The sequence below is a fragment of the Lycium barbarum genome, chromosome 3 (genome assembly GCF_019175385.1).
Source record: "Lycium barbarum isolate Lr01 chromosome 3, ASM1917538v2, whole genome shotgun sequence".
Classification (NCBI taxonomy): domain Eukaryota; kingdom Viridiplantae; phylum Streptophyta; class Magnoliopsida; order Solanales; family Solanaceae; genus Lycium; species Lycium barbarum.
Window position 1 is genome coordinate 148,467,075 of NC_083339.1, and position 20,528 is coordinate 148,487,602.

At 34.6% G+C, this 20,528-nt stretch overlaps 2 protein-coding genes across 5 annotated transcripts; one reads left to right on the top strand and one right to left on the bottom strand.

The window, feature by feature from the left end:
• Window positions 1–7,249: 7,249 nt before the first annotated feature.
• LOC132631547 (uncharacterized) lies at window positions 7,250–9,983 on the bottom strand. The gene is made up of 3 exons (XM_060347118.1): window positions 9,977–9,983; window positions 8,018–8,628; window positions 7,250–7,690 (listed from the first exon to the last, which is right to left on the bottom strand). Exons 1-3 carry the CDS (start codon window positions 9,981–9,983, stop codon window positions 7,250–7,252), a joined length of 1,059 nt encoding a protein of 352 aa, XP_060203101.1.
• Window positions 9,984–11,505: 1,522 nt separating this feature from the next.
• Window positions 11,506–18,689, top strand: LOC132633558 (pumilio homolog 23). 4 transcript variants are annotated; one of them, XR_009579683.1, is made up of 13 exons: window positions 11,506–11,664; window positions 12,211–12,481; window positions 12,589–12,952; window positions 13,214–13,510; window positions 13,727–13,894; window positions 14,837–14,980; window positions 15,300–15,419; window positions 15,785–15,970; window positions 16,275–16,423; window positions 16,512–16,694; window positions 17,262–17,609; window positions 17,970–18,069; window positions 18,193–18,689. XR_009579683.1 is itself a non-coding variant. In XM_060350052.1 (11 exons), exons 2-11 carry the CDS (start codon window positions 12,222–12,224, stop codon window positions 17,605–17,607), a joined length of 2,217 nt encoding a protein of 738 aa, XP_060206035.1. In that variant the 5' UTR covers window positions 11,506–11,664; window positions 12,211–12,221; the 3' UTR covers window positions 17,608–17,754. The 4 variants fall into 4 exon arrangements, 2 of the variants coding, with proteins under 2 accessions (XP_060206035.1, XP_060206036.1); XR_009579684.1 differs by having other exon boundaries at window positions 17,984–18,069; XM_060350052.1 differs by lacking the exons at window positions 17,970–18,069; window positions 18,193–18,689 and having other exon boundaries at window positions 17,262–17,754.
• Window positions 18,690–20,528: the final 1,839 nt, after the last annotated feature.

Here is a 20,528-nt window from a genome sequence, read left to right on the forward strand (position 1 = left end):
TTGCGAATAATTGGTGTACATAACGAAGAAAAATAGAGATGGAATGTAAGTGGGATTATTCTCAATCAATCATAAATCTGCTGGTTGTTGTAAATTTAAATAGAGACGTTATATGATTGATTGGCTAAAAAAAAAAAAAAGGAGAGAATACACGTGGACCAAATTCGTGCGACTTGTCGAATTTTGATCAAAGAAATATCAAATTAAAGAAAGATGGACATCTGTTTTAATGAAATAAGAGTCAATGTACTTTCTTAATACTGCAATTTGACTTTAGAATCTGATTAAATACAGATGGACATCAAATTCTAATGCAGCATTAAATCAACGTGAAAACACAGCTACTCTTTAGAATGTATTTGTAGGTAAGCGTGTATGAGTAACGGAATGTCTTTTCAACCTTTGGTAGAATATACAACTATAGTTTATCTTCTTGTTGACAAATGATTGAATACAAATCAAATGGTTTTAATATTTCTTTCTTTCCAGCAAATTCCGGTTAATTTGCGTGACCTATGCAGAAACTAACATGAATACTTTGACTTAATATTTGGAATTCAAGCTAGTAATGGGCTTAATTAAATGAAGAATAGAAAGAGAGTGTGAAATGTCGGCGGATAATCGAGAAAATGTCTATATATATTAAGTTTGTGTAAAATTAGACTCATTAATGTATTAGGTTAAAATTTCTAATTTTAAGAGTTTAATATATGGAAAATTTACTGGACATAACTATCTCTAAGACTTATTTATTAATAATAGTTACCTTTTATTTTATTTATTTTTAGTAGTTTAAATTAATTTCAAAATTACCAGTTGTAACTGATCTACAAGGCGTCTGTATTTCCCCTAAACTTACGGCCCATGTTCCCCAATAACTCTCAATCTCTTCTCTTTTCAAATTAATTTCTCTCCCATTCAATATTTTCAACCGTATTATACGCCCATTATCTATCATCATTATTAGCACGATTCCATCTTCCTTAATCGTTACCCACACAGTGTAGGTAACGAATTTTGCTAATTTATTAGAATTTTTTTACTTTCTTTGTTGTATTTCTCTATATTTATTCTTATATTTCATCGTTTTCTTTGTTTCTTTTCATTCCTTTTTTTTTCTGTTTTCAGTCATTGTTAGAGTGTTTAAAACAAGATCTAATTCTCCATTTTAATGGCGGAAAGAGATACTCCAAGCAGGAATACTCGAGGTAGTCCTGATGTTTATGGTGGTCCTAGTTTCTCTTTGAGATTTTCACAACAACAACTTGCAATTGCAGGAGAATCTGCTAAAATTGTTGCTGAGAGAAGAAGCAAGAAGATTCATGACCCATCAAGGATGCGTCAACTTCAACCAACTGAAGTTCCAAAACCGAGCAAGCGAAAAGATGATGTACCAGTCAAAAAAGGTTCTAAAGTTGCTCAACAAAATAAGAGAAAAGTAACCAAGCCTTTTTCCGACGTTAAGGGTAAAAAGGTTGTTAAAGATGTAGATCTGGAAGAGGATGAACAGGTATTGATGAATTTTTTCGATTTTGTTGTTTTGTATTTCACTATATTTCTATATATTTCAACATAATTGGATATGCAATTCAATATATTTCTGTGTATTTAATAAAATGTATATGTGCATCAACTGTAGTTTATATCATATACAACATAACTGTGGTAGTTGTGTTCGTAGTTAACTGTATTTCATTATATTTCTATGTATTTTCACAAGTACGTATGTTTACTATTCTGTACTTATTTATTTTAAAAGTTGTGTTAGTTGTGTTATGCAATTTTTTTTTGTGTATATTTTTGTTGTATATATATGTGTTAATTTTGTTGTCTGTGTCTATGTTTTATACAATTGTTTCCGTCTTAACTTAGTGTTCCATTTTTTATTTTAGGAAACTAAATTCTATGTTAAGAGTCATCCTGAAGAGGCTCCATCGATGCAACGGTACACGAATATCGAGGTGTTCAAAGATCTCAAGAGTAAGCTAACTGTTCCACAGTTAGAGATCATTTCCAAGACAATATTTGGGAAATTCCTCGGAATGCAGCACCTGGAGGTTCAAGCACAGATTTTTAGGTGCTTCATGGTAAGAGAGCTCAAGGAGAGCACTTCTGATTGCTTTACAATTGATATAAATGGTACCGTATTGCGATTTACCATGAGAGAATTTGCCCTTATGAGCGGGCTAAATTGTGTAGCCGATGAAGGTCAATTTACATACGATGAGGAAAAGCCGAATAGGATTATGGATGATTATTTTGGTGGAACTAGGAGTAAAGTAAAAATGTTGGAGTTGATTGATTGCTTTAAGAATAAGTGTTGGGGAGATAATGATGAGGACGCTGTTAAGTTTGCAATTATGTTTTTTATAAATACATACATCTTTTGCGGCGAGCCTAGGAAAACGAATATACCAAGGGTTCATTTTGAAGTGGTTGAGGATGGAAGGTATGTAGATTATCCATGGGGCAAAGAAGCTTTTACCGAGTTGATTAGAAGCATCAGCAAGAAGTATTCTGCCACAACACAGTATTATAGGATCCATGGGATGCCACTGGCTATGCAAGTTTGGCTTTATGAGTGTTGTTCAAGAGTTCCATCGTATCTCGCTCTTAAATCCGGAAATTCCATTCCAAGAATGTTGAATTGGAGGTCCATTGACAGTCAGCCAAAATACAATATTTTGATGGAAGACATTTTTAGAGACGACAAATAGTCGGTAATATTCGAACACTCTAACTTATTTTTATGTTTTTCATAACATTTTATTTTGCAATTATGCCTTACTGATTTTATTTGTACTCCACTGATCTACTTGTCGTATTTTTGCTTTCTGGTGGTTTTTTTCCTGATTTTTTGCATTTCACTATATTTCTGTGTATTTCCTTTATCATAATGTAACTATTTTGGGTTGTACATTTCATAATATTTCCCTATATTTCATTATTCATAATGTAAGTGTGACTAGTTTTATAACACACTAATTAAATATTTATTTGTTTCTTCTTCAGAGCTGTACATTTGTAAATACAATCCCCACTAGCAGTGAGTTGGAGAGCCTCCAATTGCCCGATGTTGTTGTCTGTCGAGATACAGTAGACAAAAATGTCTTAGTTGATGCCCATGAAGGTACCCCAAGTCACAGATATGCCAGTGGATGAGTATGATGATTTCAGTACTACTCCCCCCACCTTTCTAAGGGCAAACAGCAATAACAGACGAATCAAACAGATTCTCCGCCTTCAAAGAGACGCAGACAACTTCCTGCAACAGCTTCCACATCAAAGAAATAACAAATCCACACCAAACCACAGACAACTTTGAAGAAGAGTCACAAGGATCAAAAGGTTACTCAAAAGCCTATTTTACAGAAGTCTGCTTCACCAGAGTTGAATGAACAAATGAATCGACCCCAAAACACCCCAGTCCTACGTGATGTCCCTACTGCATCTATGAAAGATGAAATGCAATTGCTAAGGAAATATTTTCAAGTTTTCAAGGAATCAGTAAGTGATTTTAGTTACGAAACAAAAATCTTTTTGATGTATTTAATTTACTGTTTGTTAACAAATTGAAATACTGTTTTTGTTTAAATATTAGGTCGTTGGTGAGTTCACAAGTATTGGCACTGAGTTGTCCAATCTTCGAACTTTCATGCATGACAACTTCAAGAAGCTATTTGAAGCAATCAAAGGGAACAATTCTGTGGACAAGGTAAATGTGTGAAATAGGAATTGAACTAACATTTTAGACCCTTATTGCGAAATACAATTTATATTAATTCATTTTTTTCATGTGAAGGCGGCCAATAGTAAGGCGCCGGTACATCAAACTGATGCTGGGCTACAGTTAACGCCTGAAGAAAACTTACGTCATGATTCTACCATTCAAACATCTCCGGCGAAACATGATGATGAGTCAAATAAGGTAAAATGAGTTTCTGACGTGAAATCCATCTTTTAAAGTTATGTTGTTGTGCATTGTATGCACAAAAAAGTATATGGTTGCCATGTTCCAGTCTATAATTTTAAAGTTATGTTTTCCTCGGTATTTTCTATTTTACAAACTTTTATATTTTATGGCGTTTCGTTTGTATTTCACTGATAAACTTCTCTGTTTTTTTTGTATGTCACTGTATTTCTACCCCCACAAAATCAGTCTAATCCTGACTCTATTTCTGTGTATTTAGTAATTTTCCAACCTTATATTTTTATGTTATGATTTTGTTTTAAATTTTGATTTTTTCTTATTCCAAAGGGTGTTGCACCAATGTTACATGAGGAAGTTCCGGATATTGTAGTGACCGGCGGAAATTTAAGAGCAGATACACGTAAAGCTTCATCTGAAGAGATTAATCGGGCGGATGAAGGATCTTTCAACTCAACAGAGGTAAATTTTACATTCAATCTTATAGATCTTTTCAAGATACTGCTATATTTAACATTTATTAAATCTTTTTTTTTTTTAGGGAATGGTCGCAGAGATGCTCATTGAGTTGCCTCTAGAAACTCGTGTACCAGAAGCAAGTGCGGGAATACAACCCGGGGACATCAATGATCATTCAATTTTACAAACCCCACCCAGGTTCGATGACAACATTACTAAGTCACAATGGTTGATCCGTGATGAAATGTTACCAAGCCAAATAGGTTTGTCAGGATTCTCTGTGTTTCATCAAACGAGTCACAAAGGATTTGTTATGCCAGTAATGTCTGCTGACAAAGGAATACAAGAGGCAGTGATTAATGAGGAAGTTGTAATTGCTCAACCAAATGTTATTCCAACTAGGATAGTCAAACCTAGTAAATACTTCAGTTCACCTTACATGACCAATTACGGCTCTGCAGAAGCTTCTGTTCAAGACCCCACACCTTCCATTTTTAAAAAGAAGCATCCATTTGTTGAAGATCCAATTAATGGCCCGTGAAATACTTCGCTTATTCAACAATGCCGGAATTGGCTTGAACAGGATCTGCTTCTAAGGCATGATAAAAAGTAAGTTTGAACGTATTTACCTTTTAAATTTATATATTCATTCAGCAAAGTAAACTGTTTACGTTGAAAATAACTGAGTGTTGATATTTAGAAAGGGTAAGGAAAGCCGTTACAAAAAGAATAAGCAAGCTTTGTATCCAGATGACATCAATTTTGGCTTTAATTTTGGCGTGTTACATGTTGATGACAAAAACTGATTCTATCTCTTATCGATGAATGGCCAGTCTTGGAATGATGAGGTGCTATATTTCCCATTTCCTTTTTATTCCTTAATTCTACAGTTGTCTATCTATCTGTTTTTTAAAGCATATTTCTCTATATTTCTTCTATGTATTTCTCTGTATTTCCCCGTATTTCTATGTATTTTCTTGATTCAAACTGCATATTTCTCTGTAATAGTTTTTAGTTTTTCTATCACACAAGGTCCGTATGAAATTTAATTTATCAATATGCATTAAACTTATTTCATTTTTTTTACCAGCATATTGATGTCATTTTTTACTACTTGCGGAAGAAAGGCAAGTACGACAAGGATAACAGTTTCAAATTCACAACCGTTGACTGTATGTTCTTCTCCAAAATTGATGAAATTCATCGTGCATATGTTCATCCGGAGGGGACCAGTAGTGTTGCCAGTTCGGAGAACGAAATATGCGAGTACATTAACGGGCATGGGATGCTGGCTAATGTGCCATGGCATACAGTTGATTGTGTACTCATCCCTATCAACATCAAAGAGGAAAATCACTGGATCTTAATTGTAGTGCCATTCACTGACAGGTATTCCTACTTTTTTTTTTAAATTCATTAAAACTGCATATCTCTCTGTATTTTCTCCGTATTTCTATGTATTTCTTCATTCAAACTGCAAATTTTGCTGTAACAGTTTTTAGTTTTTCTATCACACAAGGTCCGTATGAAATTTAATTTACCAACATGTTAACCGACCTGATGTACTATTCTTTTACGTGCAGGCGTCTGTACATCTACAACTCATACCGAGCTGCTGGTCATGATGCTGTTGTTAGAAGAGAAATACACAAGATAGCTACCCTATTTCCACATCATCTACATTTGTCTGGATTTTACGAGAAAAAAAAAGGCATCGATTGGATTAATAACCACCCATCATATAAGGGCAAACAACAGACTGATGACTTTGATGTCATGTATGTGAACGACTTGCCACAACAAGCCTCTGGCAGCATGTATGTATTTCAACATCATAGTTCCAATTTTTTTTTCAAAATTCTCAACCAATAATCTTTTTTTTTTTTCTTCATTTTTCAGGGATTGTGGTGTGTATGTTGCCGCATTTGCTGAATACTTTTGTTCTGGACGAGGTGTTCCATCTGAAATTGATGCAGAATCACTACGTAATAGATACGGGGCATTACTATGGGAATACAGATGGCAAAAGGCTGATTTGAATGCCTTCAGTGACAATGAACTGCCGCTAAGACCAGTTAGGCCTGCCATAGATTACAACACGGTCGACACAGTAGTTGTTAATTAGTCCACTAGGTTTTAATGTTGAATCATTTTTCACAGTATTGTTTTGCTGACCATTTTTGTACATTTTGTTGTGTTGTTTTTTTAAGAATTGACAAATTGCAGTGTTTTTTCATCAATGACTTAACTAATTTCTTTCACGACTATTTTTTGTTTAAGTCTCCCATATTTATATTTATCGTTTAATGAAAACAGCTTCTGGTGTATCTCAATATATTCCAATGTTATATACCCACTCTTCAATTCGACAAATTATTCCAAGTGAACTTGAATACTTCTGGTGTATTTCAATGTATTCCAGTTGACAAATTGCAGTGTTTTTTCATCAATGACTTAGCTAATTTCTATCACGACTATTTTTTGATTCAGCCTCTCATATTTATATTTATTGTTTTAATGAAAACAACTTTGTGGTGTTTTTCAATGTATTCCAATGTATATACCCACTCTGCATTTTTTATGAAACAGTTTCTGATATATTTCATTGTATTCTTGTGTATATAGGCCTAATGCAACTTAATATTTCTTAAACATTTCACTCATATTTCATTGTATTATTCTAAGTTAATATGTATTTATTCATTTGAACGTCCGTTAACACCGAATTGTATACAATATTATTATGAAAATGAAGGACAAAAAATGCAGAATACAACGATGAACCAAAAATTTCTTTATTTAATATTTTTGGGGATAAGTGTTTTTTTTTTTTTAAAAAAAATACAATTACAATCTAAACATCTACTTCTTACGTGGCTCATTAGAACAAGAACGTCTATTGTGACCAAGACGTCCACAAGTACTACAAGCATTCTTACGTTTACCAATCATCGTCTCCATTAATGGTTTATCTCGCTTCTTCTTTGGCCTTCCCGGGGGTCTCTTGTATCTTGGTGGCAAAACAACTTCATCGCATATGTGTTTGGGAATATTCCACTCACTCTCGTCAGGCAGAGGATCCACAGGCACATCATACGTCTTAATCACTGTCTTTGGTTTGAATCGGTCTGAGCAATATTCATCAGGCATACGACTTTTACTCTTCAATACAGCCCATGCATGTGGACATGGTATCTCATCCATTTGGAACATCCGACAACTGCATGTTTTCTTTTTAAGATCAATTATGAAACGCCTTGCCTCATCATTTACGGTATACACATATTCAGTTGATGGTTCAACCTAATCAAGAAGAAATGTGTCAGACCAGAATACATTGAATATTAACAACGATAAGTAATATGAAATACATGGAAATATACAATCCAAACAGAATTACTTAAGTACCTTCTAAAATATACAGAAATATATTGAAATATATGTAGGCAGACTTCAACAAAATAAACAGTAACATACCGTCATGGAAATATACAATCCAAACAGAATTACTTAATATGAAATACATGGAAATATACAATCCAAACAGGATTACTTAAGTACCTTCTAAAATATACTGAAATATATTGAAATATATGTAGGCAGACTTCAACAAAATAAACAGTAACATACCGTCATACGCAGAGATTTACATTCGTTTATTGATAATAATTGCTGGAATGTTTTTCCAAGTGTTGTGAATGTGTATGTACCGTTCCTCATATTAGTGCAATTCCATCTCCCAAACATCTTCCTCACTTCTTCAAGAAAATCGAAAACAGGCAACTCTCTTGCTGCTACCAATTTTCCATTAATACATTCAACTATATTTGAGGTCATTGTCCATCCTCTGTTAACGGGTGAATACAGTTGAGCCCACTTTTCCCTTCCAGCATCCTCCAAGTACTCTTTTACTCGAAAATCAACCTTCTCAATCTTCTCCATCAGCTTATCAAACTTAGCCTGTGTGTATGCTTTTGCAAGTGCATAGAATACAGGACTCAATACTTCACCATTCGACTTGTATTTCGTGATCACATTTTTCCATAAATCCCGTATGCACGCCAAATGTGGCACAGTTGGATATACTCTAGACACCGCCTTAATGATGCTCTCATGTCTGTCTGATACAACACACATGTTATCCCTATTCCCATAAGCTTGTTTGAACTGCTCAAAGAACCAGGTCCAAGACTTATCGTTCTCTGAATCTATCACACCATATGCCAATGGTAGAATATTACCTGCACAAACATGTTTTGTGTATTTTTACAGTGAAATATACCATAAATCATATTGGAAATACACTGGAACTAGAATGAAATACTAGTTTATAAAGTATAAACTAGTTTATACTTTATAAACTAGTTTTATTAGTTTTATGAAAAACTAGTTTATAAGTATTTTTTGACTTATTTATGCGTTTGATAAATATAAAAAATGTGTATAATGTTTATAAGTCAAAAGGCATAACTTTTCTTTATAACACTTTAATTTTGACCAAGGTTTTTACTATTTTATCATTTGTTTTTTTCAAATTCTCAAAATATCTTTTTTTCAAGACAAAACCACTAACTTCATCTTCAATTAGTATCCATCATTCCTCATTTTCATCGCAAAGATATTTTTAAATTTATTATTTTATAAAAGAAATTTAAGATATAAATTTAAGAGTATCTAGTCATTTTAACAAAAAAAAAAAAAACAGCTTATCAATTTATTTATTTATTATGAAACACATCAAATTTTTATTATCAGTTTAAGTAATTCCATCTAAATGCGTAAGTACTTATTTTTAATATCAGTTTCAATACTTAAAACCTATCATATATTTATAATAAGCTAAGTTAGACGGGCTCTTACTTGATTCATGTGATTACGTTCTATGAGTTTACTCTATCCAACTTTTAGTTTTACTAACTAATTGTACTTAAACTTATGCGTAGAGAATATATTAAGTAAAACTTACATAAATAGCTACCTTTTAGTAACTTGTAACAAGAAATAGCTATAAAATTGTTATTTACTAAGCGTAGCTGGTTTTTCACATAAAACGCGTGTATTTCATTTTTTTGAAATATAGTGAAATACAGGAAACACACGACACTAGTGAGTAAAATTAGGCCGTATTTATGGAAAAGATTTTTTTTTTTAAATTCAGGGATTCAGTTTAAATCTTCCCATTAATCACGCGTAACGAATGTTCTTCCATAACAGCTTACGTATCTCTCTCCAATTTTATCACAATCAAAACTTTTTGAATTAAAAAAATACTAAAGATCTAAAAACTTCCAACTACAGAAGAATCTCTTTGAGCACTGTTTTATACATTCGAATTCTTCAAAAGCAAGTTGAAATACACTCAATAAGATATGAACGAGTGTATATATGGAATTTTAGTGAAGATCAGATTTGTATTTCAGATTCTACAAAAGGTATGTTTCAAATTTTCAATGATTTGTGTGAGATTGTTTTTTGATTCAATTTTCTGTGATTGGAACAATGTTTGTTTTTTCCAATGCAGTCACTGTTCTTCTAGTTTTGTTGAATTATCAAAACGAAACATGTCAAGCATAACAACAGTGATCAGACACTCCATTTTTTGGAATGAACAGAATTGCTTTGTTAATTACAAACTAGACGCAGTTGTCTTCAAAGATTATTGTTCATACGGTGATTTGGTTGAAATTATAGCAATTCAGTTAGGTGTTTGATATTAGCAGGAAAACGATATCAATAAAATATGCTGTTGAAAGAGACAATATGCCAATGGAAATACGCAACAATATGGGAGTAAGGGTGTATGTTGAGCTTAAGAGAGAAAACAGGGATTTGAAGCATATCCGTTGTGCGTTAGCATAACTGATAATGATCTTGAGAATTTTGTGTCCGGCGAATCTGCAGTTGGAGACGATATGTTTCAACTTGAATTTAATGATTATATGCATGCTATGGACGTAGTTGATTCAAATGATTTGGATGCGTCGGATTGTGCTAAGGCTGTTGTTTTATTTGAAAACAACGATAACTTGATAATTTCGAACAAGGAACATAAGGATGTTTTTGTTGATCAAATCTACAAAGATAAGGACACTCTGAAGAATGTTATGGCGAATTATGCAATTCGCAAAAGATTCAATTTCAGGACAGAGAGGTCGAATGCCATAAGGTATGTTAGTCCGAAAAACTATGAAATACATTGAAATATACTATGAAATACACTGAAACACTGTGACATAAACTATTGTAGTGACATTATATTTCAGTTGGATTTAATTAAATACATTAAAATACGCGCTATTTGTATTATTTAATTCCATTATGTAACCATTTCAGTATATAAAGGCAATGTATTTAGGATCGTGTATGTGTTTGAAACTTCAATCTGACTGTTTTTTTTTTTATTGGTTTATGTAGTTACACTCTGGTATGCTGTTCAACTGATTGTCATTGAAAATTCAGAACTTCAAGTATTGCGAACTCTAAAATGTTCAGAGTGAGATATTTTCATGACGAACATACGTGTCTATTAAAGGACAAAGTGTATTCCCAAAGGCAAGCAACAAGTTGGTTGATTGGGGCGTCAGTTGTTAAGCCAAAAATAGCAAATCACAAGAGGAAATATACACCTGGTGATATAGTAAACGACGTAAAAAATGAGTATGGCGTTAATGTTTCTTATACGACGGCCTAGAGGGCTAGAGAAAAGGCAATGAATGAATTAAAAGGGTTTGCATCATAATATCTGACAAGTTATGCCCGAGCCCTTAAAGAACTTATGCCCCGCTAGGCATAAGTTCAATTTTAAAGAACAAAAAATAAAAGATCAGCCCATTTGAAGAACAAATCTTGCAATTTCTTCTAATCCAGAAGGAGAACATGGATTCCATATAATTGCACGTTTTGTCTTTCAAATGGGCTGGTCTTTAATTTTTGGCCTTCAAATGAGTTGGTCCTTAATTTTCAGCCATCAAAATCGAACTTATGCTTAGCGGGACATAAAATATTTAGGGAAGCTAACATAACTTGTGAATATTATGATGCGTAACTTATAGTCCTCTAGGTACAAGTTTGATTTTGAAGGATCAAGACCATCACAAAAAAGGGCCAAAAGTGCAAATGATCCCATAGATTCTGCCTTCACACGGGGCCTTGGAGGCCCAGACCAAACGAACGACGTCTGGTCATCTTCCTAACTCATCACTTGCTGCCCTCTTTGCAGAAAGAAAGCTTCTTTTCACAAATATTTCAGTTGCTGCTGTCCCTGTCAGAAATTCACTGTAAGAATTTGATAACCTAATGCTATTTCTTGCCTTTCTACACATTTTTTTTTTTGATTTATCTGCGTATTCTTAACGTACCTTGTGCTACCTATATGTAAGTTTCTGCGAGACAGTTTCTTTATAAGCTTTCTGCTATATTCAATATAATATTTATGAACCTTCATTGCTTTAGTGTTTTTTTTACATGTGAATATCTGGGACTTTGCGAATAAACTGAACCTTCATTGAATAGTGTAGGATTTCTTGTTCTAAAGTCTGTATATTTTAAACGAGGGTGTTTTTTTTTAACTGGATAGTCCTTGAATACATAGATTCAGTGTTATCTTTTGCCGATTATAACCTCTAGTTTTCAATAGATTATGGTTTTCTTTAGTGTTGAAGTGAAAAAACATTTTAAAAGTATCTCCTTCTCCCCCTTTTCTGAAATACTAAAATTTGGTTCTTTGACAGTACAAGGAACCTTTTTTTTGGGTTAAAGATAATTCTTAAGCATTTGTTTGAGTGTGCTATTGAATCTTAGTTTAATACGGGCAAGCATTGCAGTGTAAAAACCCATGGTTTCTGTAGGTCGACATGCTTTAGTTTTGAGAAAACATAAAGGCTGTGATTTGAGGGACCAACCTACTGCTCGGGAGAATCAAACGAATAATCAGGGAGTAAGGAAAAGAACTATGGGTCGAAAGTCGTCGAAAAAGCATGCTGGAGTTAATGTTGACCATAATGTTGAAAGTGCATCTGGAGGGAATGCCGATGACAATATTAGACCCCGCAAGGACAAAACGACAACCCCTGTTCCACAGACATCATTTCTCAGGTTCTAACTGCTTCAGATACTTGGTTCGTCATTACCAATTTTATTAAATTAACTTTTTCGAACATTGCAATGTGAAACATTCATACCTTGTTATAACTCTTATGTAGACAGCAGATTGATCCCGAGACTGCAAAATACTTTGCGGAGATTGCTAACGTCATAGAAGGTACAGAAATTGACCCAGAGGAGCGGTCTGTCATCTGTGGAAATGCATTGGAAGAAACCAGAGGGAAAGAAGCAGAACTCGCGACTGATTATATAATAAGCCATACTTTGCAAACTCTACTTGAAGGCTGTTCTTTGGATCACCTTTGTAGTTTCCTTCAGAGCTGTGCAAAGAATTTCTCTCATATTGCAGCTGATAGATCAGGTTCTCATGTGGTTGAAACAGCTTTAAAATCTCTATCGTTTCACCTTCAGGATAATGAGAACCATTCTCTGATTGAACAGGCTTTGACTAAAATCTGTAAGGTACGAAATACTGTCGTCTTCATTGTTTGTAATGTAATGTTGTCCTATTTCATAGTTTGCATTAGAACATGTTAGTTGTTTGCATAACCCTTTTCGCTCTTGTGGTTCTATGTGAAAGCCCTTCTATAAATCTGCTACAAGATTTAATGTAGGGAACTGTCACAGTGGATCAGAATAAAAAGTGAATATAATTTGTTGGTCATTACATGATCCAGGTTCTTAACTTGATTGTTCATTGGCTCTTTTATATTTGTGTGTCAGGCAATTGTTGTCAATCCCGTTGATATAATGTGCAACTGCCATGGATCTCACGTGCTTCGGAGTCTTCTTTGCCTATTTAAAGGGGTGCCTTTAGAAGATTTCCATTCCACAAAGTCATCAGTTGGCTTGGCTGAACGCTTGAATCTCAAGGCGCCTCATGCAAAAGACCATGGCCCACCGAAGTCTCAGCAAATATTTCCTAATTTGCTTAAAATTTTTGTGTCAGAGTTGTTAAATGCTGCCAGCAAAGACATTTCGACACTTCAAGTTAATCAATTCAGCAGTTTAGTTCTGCAGGTATATAATTTATGATCCCAGGCTCCATTCTTACATCAGTCTTTTGCTGACAGTATGTAAACGTGCAAAAGATGATAAAGACGACTATGTCAACACTTCTAATAAATGTTTGTATGCCAACTAATGATTCATATCTTGTTTAAGGCCACTAGTTTAAACCACAACTGTCGAATTACATATCAACGAGCAATAACTAATTTACGCTCTTATTTGCAGACTGCTTTGAAAGTATTGGCTGGAAATGAACAGGAATTGTTGTACTTAATTCGAGTTCTTCTTGGGATCAGCACTGAAAGCGCCAATGCTGGAAACTTGTTAGAAGGAAAAACCATAAGAAACATTTTAAGGCTAGTGGAAGAAACTGCATACAGTCACTTAATGGAGGTAAAATATTGTTGATGTCTGTTTATGTTTCCTCTCTGTATATGCTTTTCCAACAGAAGGGGAGCCTTGGTGTAACCGGTAAAGTTGCTGCCATGTGACCTGGAGGTCACGGGTTCGAGCCGTGGAAGCAGCCTCTTGCAGAAATGCAGGGTAAGGCTGCGTACAAAAGACCCTTGTGGTCCGGCCCTTCCCCGGACGCCGCGTGTAGCAGGAGCTTAGTGCACCGGGCTTCCCCCTTCTATATGCTTTTCCAACAGTGGTTGTTGTATATTTAACTGGTTTAAGAGCTCCTTGTAATGGAATCAATCTGTATGCTGCACATGGTCGTATTCCACTTTTGTTAATGGTATTATCAAGATAGGCATAATTCAATCTAATTTGAATGGAACAATTGGATATTTTGTGGTAGGACTTTAGTACAATTCTCCTGTTAAAAAAGGACTATAGTACAATTCAGCATCTACTTTAGATGCTTGAACAACAGTTTCCCACTATGCTGCCCCACAGTGATTGTCGTGACCTGTAGATTGCAGAAACACTCAGTTGTTATGAGCCCACAGTCATGCAGTTTTAAACAATTCCAGCTGAATTAGTTGCCTACTCATATATTTAGCATATCAGCATTCTATTTCTGCAATCTAGTATATATAGAGGATGGTTGGACGTGTTACACAATCCAACCATCTGAAAGAAAAGCTTAGAGAAAATGTTAATCCTTAGAAGAGGGCTTTGTGCTAATATATATCAGCATAAGTTGTTTGTGGTTTGTCAACATTAATCCTCCTTTTTTCTGTAAAATCAGCTGAAGCCTAGGTCCATAGAGACGTTGTAAGGTTTCTGACATGATGATTTACTCTGCTTCTTTTAGCTGCAATGCTTTCTATCTTGTATGCTTTTCTCCTTGCTAGAACTTGTTTAACGTTTTAATGCACAATATTGCAGGCCATCCTGGAATTTGCTCCTGAAACATTGTACAATGAATTGTTAATGGAAGTTTTCAGGAAGTCATTGTTTCGGATGTCAACTCATCACTGTGCCAACTTCGTCGTGCAGGCTTTAGCATCTCACGCCAAAAGTCCGGATCATGTAAGGACTTTCAAACTTCAACATTAGGAATATTGCTTTCATATAAGATAAACGTAAGGACCAGTAAAATTGAGTCTAACAACCTTGAGAAGTTCATTTAGATCCAAATGTTGGTAGATATGAAAATCAGTATGCAGTGCGCCAACCTATCAAAAAAAAAAAAAAGAAAGTATGCAGTGCGTCAGATGACCTTTAAGGCGTGTCTTCTATTTTCATTGCACAATTATACTGATAGTTTGAAATAGGTTTTGTCAACTGATTCTCATGTTTAATCATATGTTGGTTTATAGCATCACTCACGCACTTATGTTGTTACAAGATGGGCTTGATCTGGGAGGAGCTTGGGACAAAGTTTCACGATCTTTTTGAAATGGGAAAGACTGGAGTTGTTGCTTCTGTCCTTGCTGCAACTCAAAGACTCCACAGCCATGAACATGAGGTTTGTTGTGAATATTCAAGGTCACACTTTATATTTCCCTATGTTGTGTTCAAACATTCTAGATATTCATTTTGGATGATATGAGGAAATAGGGGAGGAATTCTGCTAAGCTGTTTTTTACTTCTCATGGTACCATCTTGGTGCTGATTTGAATAAAATTTATTTTATCTGATCAAAAGAAATATTCATTTACCCAGTGTTCAGTTCGTTTATGGATAAATATTTCTTTTTGGTCTTTTTTTTTTGAGAATGAAATATTTCTTTTTGTCTTCATTTCCTTCATATATTGAAAAATATTTATATTTACTATAAGGAATGAAGGATCAGCTGAATGTATTGCTTTCCTTGTGTCTTCTCGGTTTCAGTGTTGTCAGGCTATTGCTGCCGCTGTATGCACAGGAGATGAGTTTCCCAAGTGTATCGTCCCCCGAATATTATTTCTTGAAAATTTCTTTTGCTCAAGAGACAAATCTAACTGGAATTGGCCACATGGAACAAAGATCCATGTAGTTGGATCTTTGATTCTGCAGTCGATATTTAGACTTCCCAGTGTATGTGTCCTTTTCTCATTCTTCTTTTGAATTTGATTCTATGTATATGCATGTCTATGCCACATATTCACCTCTTCCAACACCCCCTGCCTCTTCATTACTATGTTGATAGTCTTTAGCTTAGGTCTGACATCTGAAGTCTTCTACCTAGCTTGTTTGCTTCTACTCTTACTTATATCTTCTATTATTTCAAAACCAGTGCTTAGTTATCGTGTATCTTATATTTAACCTATATTGTATTGCCATTATAGTAACTAGTCAAGTGTTACTGTCAGCATGATTAATCTTTTTTGATATGCTACAGGAACTCATACAGATCTATGTTACTAGTATCACATCTTTGGAAGAGCATCAAGTTCTTGAGGCATCGAAAGATTCTAGTGGTTCACGGGTCATTGAATCTTTTCTCAACTCAAATATATCGGCAAAGCAAAAGAGGAAGTTAGTTGCCAAGTATGTATGACAACAGACTTTTGTTACTCCATTTAAAGTTGGAAATGATATTGTTGAGTTGCTAATAATGATGATCTGTCACTTGAAGGCTTCGAGGACATTTTGGTGAGCTCTCAGTGCACCCATTTGGTTCATTTACAGTTGAAAAGTGCTTCACTGCTAGTAACTTGAATCTGAGAGAGACAATAGTGTCGGAAATGTTACCTCTCCAAGCAGAGCTATCCAAGACTAAGCAGGGACCTTATCTACTGAGGAAACTCGATATTGATGGGTAAGCTATAGGCTTTCGTTTCCATTTTCACTGCTTCCCCCCCCCCCCCCCCCCCCCCGTTTCCACTATCTAATGTAGCTCAAGGGCAGAATTTATGGTGCCCTGTTGCTGAGAACACATTTTCTCCTGATCCAGGATATGTTGTGTCATAACTCCTATCTTTTATGCATTTTAATCTTGTTTGTGTCACAAAGTTAAAGGGCTAGATACATTGAGATTATTGTTTCTTGTCATCCAAGCATGCCTGTTTCTTATTCTTTATAATTTAGTTACTTCATGTTGTTTAGCATTAACATTAGCATCTGAATGGACGCCTACAGAGATGGGCGAATTATGTTTTGTGGCAGTTTGAGCTGCCGCTATTAGCAACGTTTTTGGTTATAAAAAGACATTAGCATTTCTAAACTTTGAGATTACATGCTGTAATTAAACACTCATCTTTATTGGAAAAGTGCAAATTAACAGTGGGAAGACCTTAGGAAACTATTCTGACGGACTCATTTAAAGTTGTGTTGAACTTTCCTGGTTTCTCTGGTACTTATTTGGCTTCCTTTTCTGTCATGATAGATTTGCAAGGCAACCTGAGCAGTGGAAGTCAAGACAAGCTTCACAACAATCTGCTCTCAAAGAATTTTATGCTACATTTGGACCAACGGAAACCAAATCAAATGAGTCTGTCAGAAAGCCATTTAAAAAGGAGAGCTTTCTTGCTGATACTGTTTCCAAATCAAAGCCAGGAAAGTTAAAAGACATTAGAAAAGAGATTGAGACGACTTTGGCTTCTGCCAAAACTTCCAATACCCCCTTTTTGGCTCATCAGGGTTCAAAAAAAATGAAAAGATCGAAAGACGAGAAGAAAAGGCATAGGAAAGATGGAGATTCAGAATCTCAAAGAAAGAAGATGAAAGTTTAACTGTAATGTTTATAGGTTCTTTATTCAATTTTTCATTACTCTGAATGATCAGTTTTGGGCACTTTGTGTTTTTTGATCAGAAAGGCATGGAATTTTTATTGGATGCCGAATATACTTGATTTAGTTGTTCATGCAATTTTTGTTCTTTCATTGGTAAGTTTAAATGGTTGGTTCATAAATGCACAGATATGAAAAAGTTAATAGTATTCACATCTATAAAACTTTGGGAAATACATCTAACAACAAATTTCATAGCTACCAATGAACAAATTTGGATCCTGTATTTGTGCTGCAAGTGACTATCCTAACTGGATAGTGAAAACTAACTTTGTACTATCAAACTACATTGATATTGAATGAAGGAATTGCTTTGAAGGCGCTGTTCTTTGCTGAGTTTTAGTCATCCTACGGAGGCTTGAACCTGATACAAGAATGTGATATCTGAGAAATCTGCTTATGGAGGTAAGTCATGAACACTTTGGGATTCAGAAATTACTTGTTTTGTATAGGATTCCATCTGCTTGGAGGTATTCTTCTAAAGCTTGAATCAACTTTCTTGTATGGTTTCTTCTGATTTGCATGCAGACCGTTGAGTGTTTGTGATGTTGAAGTTTTAGCAGTGGGATACTCTTTACTGATGAGGAAGCGAGCTGCATGTGCGGCATTGGACTCTGAGCTAAGAATCAAGAGAAGTGCTAGAACAAAAGCAGCTAGTATTCTTGAATGGCTCTTCATACTCATGCTGTAAATTAAGTTGAAGGATGTTAATGGTGTACTTTCTGCTGCAGGGTGAGTGAAATATGAGGTGATCAAGATAGTAAGTAATAGGTTATGGTGATTTGTTAGCTTTGAAGCTGAGGTGATGAGATTTATATATGATGTTTGAATGTGTTGTGAAGGATCCAATGCTAGTGGGATCATGTGATGTTCCTTTGACTGTTCTGTGTTGGAACTCTGATTTCCAGATAAGTTGTTAGAAAGTTTCAGAGTGATCATGTGACCTGGCACGTGATAATATTTATTTACTGTGGAAGCCTGAGGAGGTGGTTATTATAATAGTCTTTTAACTTTTGATATTGGAAGATTTGATTTCATCCCTTAAGAATTGCTTTGATCTTATTCTAATCCTCTTGAAGCTGTTTTAAATGGGTTGGTGCTAGTTGGCCTTCCCTTTAACTACTTTTTGTGGTGCCATTTTGTTGGGTTTCAAATACGAACCTTAAAGCTGTTGCTTCACGGGCGAGCTACTCAATCAATAACATTTGATTATAACAATCATGTTTCTTAAACCGATCTTTCAGTTATGTAATAGTGTATGTTCTTTATAACAAAATTCCGCTATAGCAGCTGAAAAAATTGGAACAAATGATGCTGTTATAGGGAGGTTTGATCGTATTGGTGGTTTCACAAAGAACAGTTCACAATATTTATATTGGTTGCGGTCTTAGATGAGCTTAAATGTACTAGTATGGCAAGTGAGCATTTTCTTTACAATTGATAACAATGCAATACGGTTATTGAGAATTCATAAAGTTGATAACAACTTGTTTGAAATTGAAAAGTAGTTGTTGTTATGGTATCATTTTTGTAAATTTCCACTGGGATGGCACCGGGCGATTGGTGTAATTTCATTTTTTATTCCTCTTAGTTGTCTTAATTAATACGTGTAGCTTACAAGGCATGTGTAAAAAGGTTCAGAGTATTTGCAAGTCAAAAAGATGCTCTAATATTTTATAGTCTGCCTTCTGCGGATGCAGCCTTGGAAAATGTTTATGGAAGGAGGAGGCAGAGTCTTCACTTTTTATTTGGCGTTATTGCTAATTTGCTATTATTAAAGAAATAAAAGCGTTCTGAAATCGGTGTGCTTAAAAGCGCAGATCCCCATCCCTTTGAAGACCATCGTCATATGATCAATTAGCACTTTTCATGAACCCAAACCAACCCCCCCCCCCCCCCTCCTCTCCCTCCCCCAAACACACGCACACACAGAGTAGTGCTGGAGCAATAAATTTTTATTAAGTGATTTAAAATTTAAAAAAGTAAAACACACAAAGAAGTTAACGAGATTGAGCATTTACTATATATACATAAAGAACAATTATTGATAATGATTTTTTATCAATCATATACATTTTCTGTTCAAATTCTTCATAATCTGTATTAAGAAGAAAGTACTAATTTTATTTAGTCTAACTTTACGAATTCTATTTATTCTGACTTTCTCTTTCAAAATTTTTAGTGTTAAGAAGATATGAAAATGCGTTTATCTCTATAAGAAGAGTGCATTTCTAGGTGTGAAGTAGAAGGGAAGAGATGTCGCAATCGAATATTGAATAAAACGACTTTTTTTTTATTATCGCTTTGATTATATATATGATAAATTACTTCCCCCTACTTATAAGTAAAGGAAGGTAAAGAGAGCATTCTCTACTAATAGTTTCTTCCGTGGCTCGAACCCAATCTGATTAAGAACAGAATACTCATTCATCACATCGGTGGTGGGTTGACACTACCACTTTAATAATCTTTACACGTCTAAAATGAAAGAAAATGAATACCACCTTTTAACTTTTTTCTTTCCTTCTGGAAATTCGTGTGGAATGTTGAAGTTCGAAAAGAATCATAGTTGAAAAACACGGCCAAGAAAACTTCAAAGTTGCATCTACGACTACCAAAGCTATTTCGTTGATCAATTGTCTACATTAGACACAACTAAGCCGTTCCCTTTCCAACTAATAATTTCCTAATCATATGACCATCTTTGCCTAGTTTAGGAATATTAGCCTTTTTTTTTTCTTTCTTTCTTTCTTTTATCCTTGTTAAGGGAGGTGGCTAGCTGTGCATGATATCTAAATATATTTTAATTTACAGGTTTAATAATAAATAAATATCTACTTATAAAGTTTATAGCAAAGCATTAA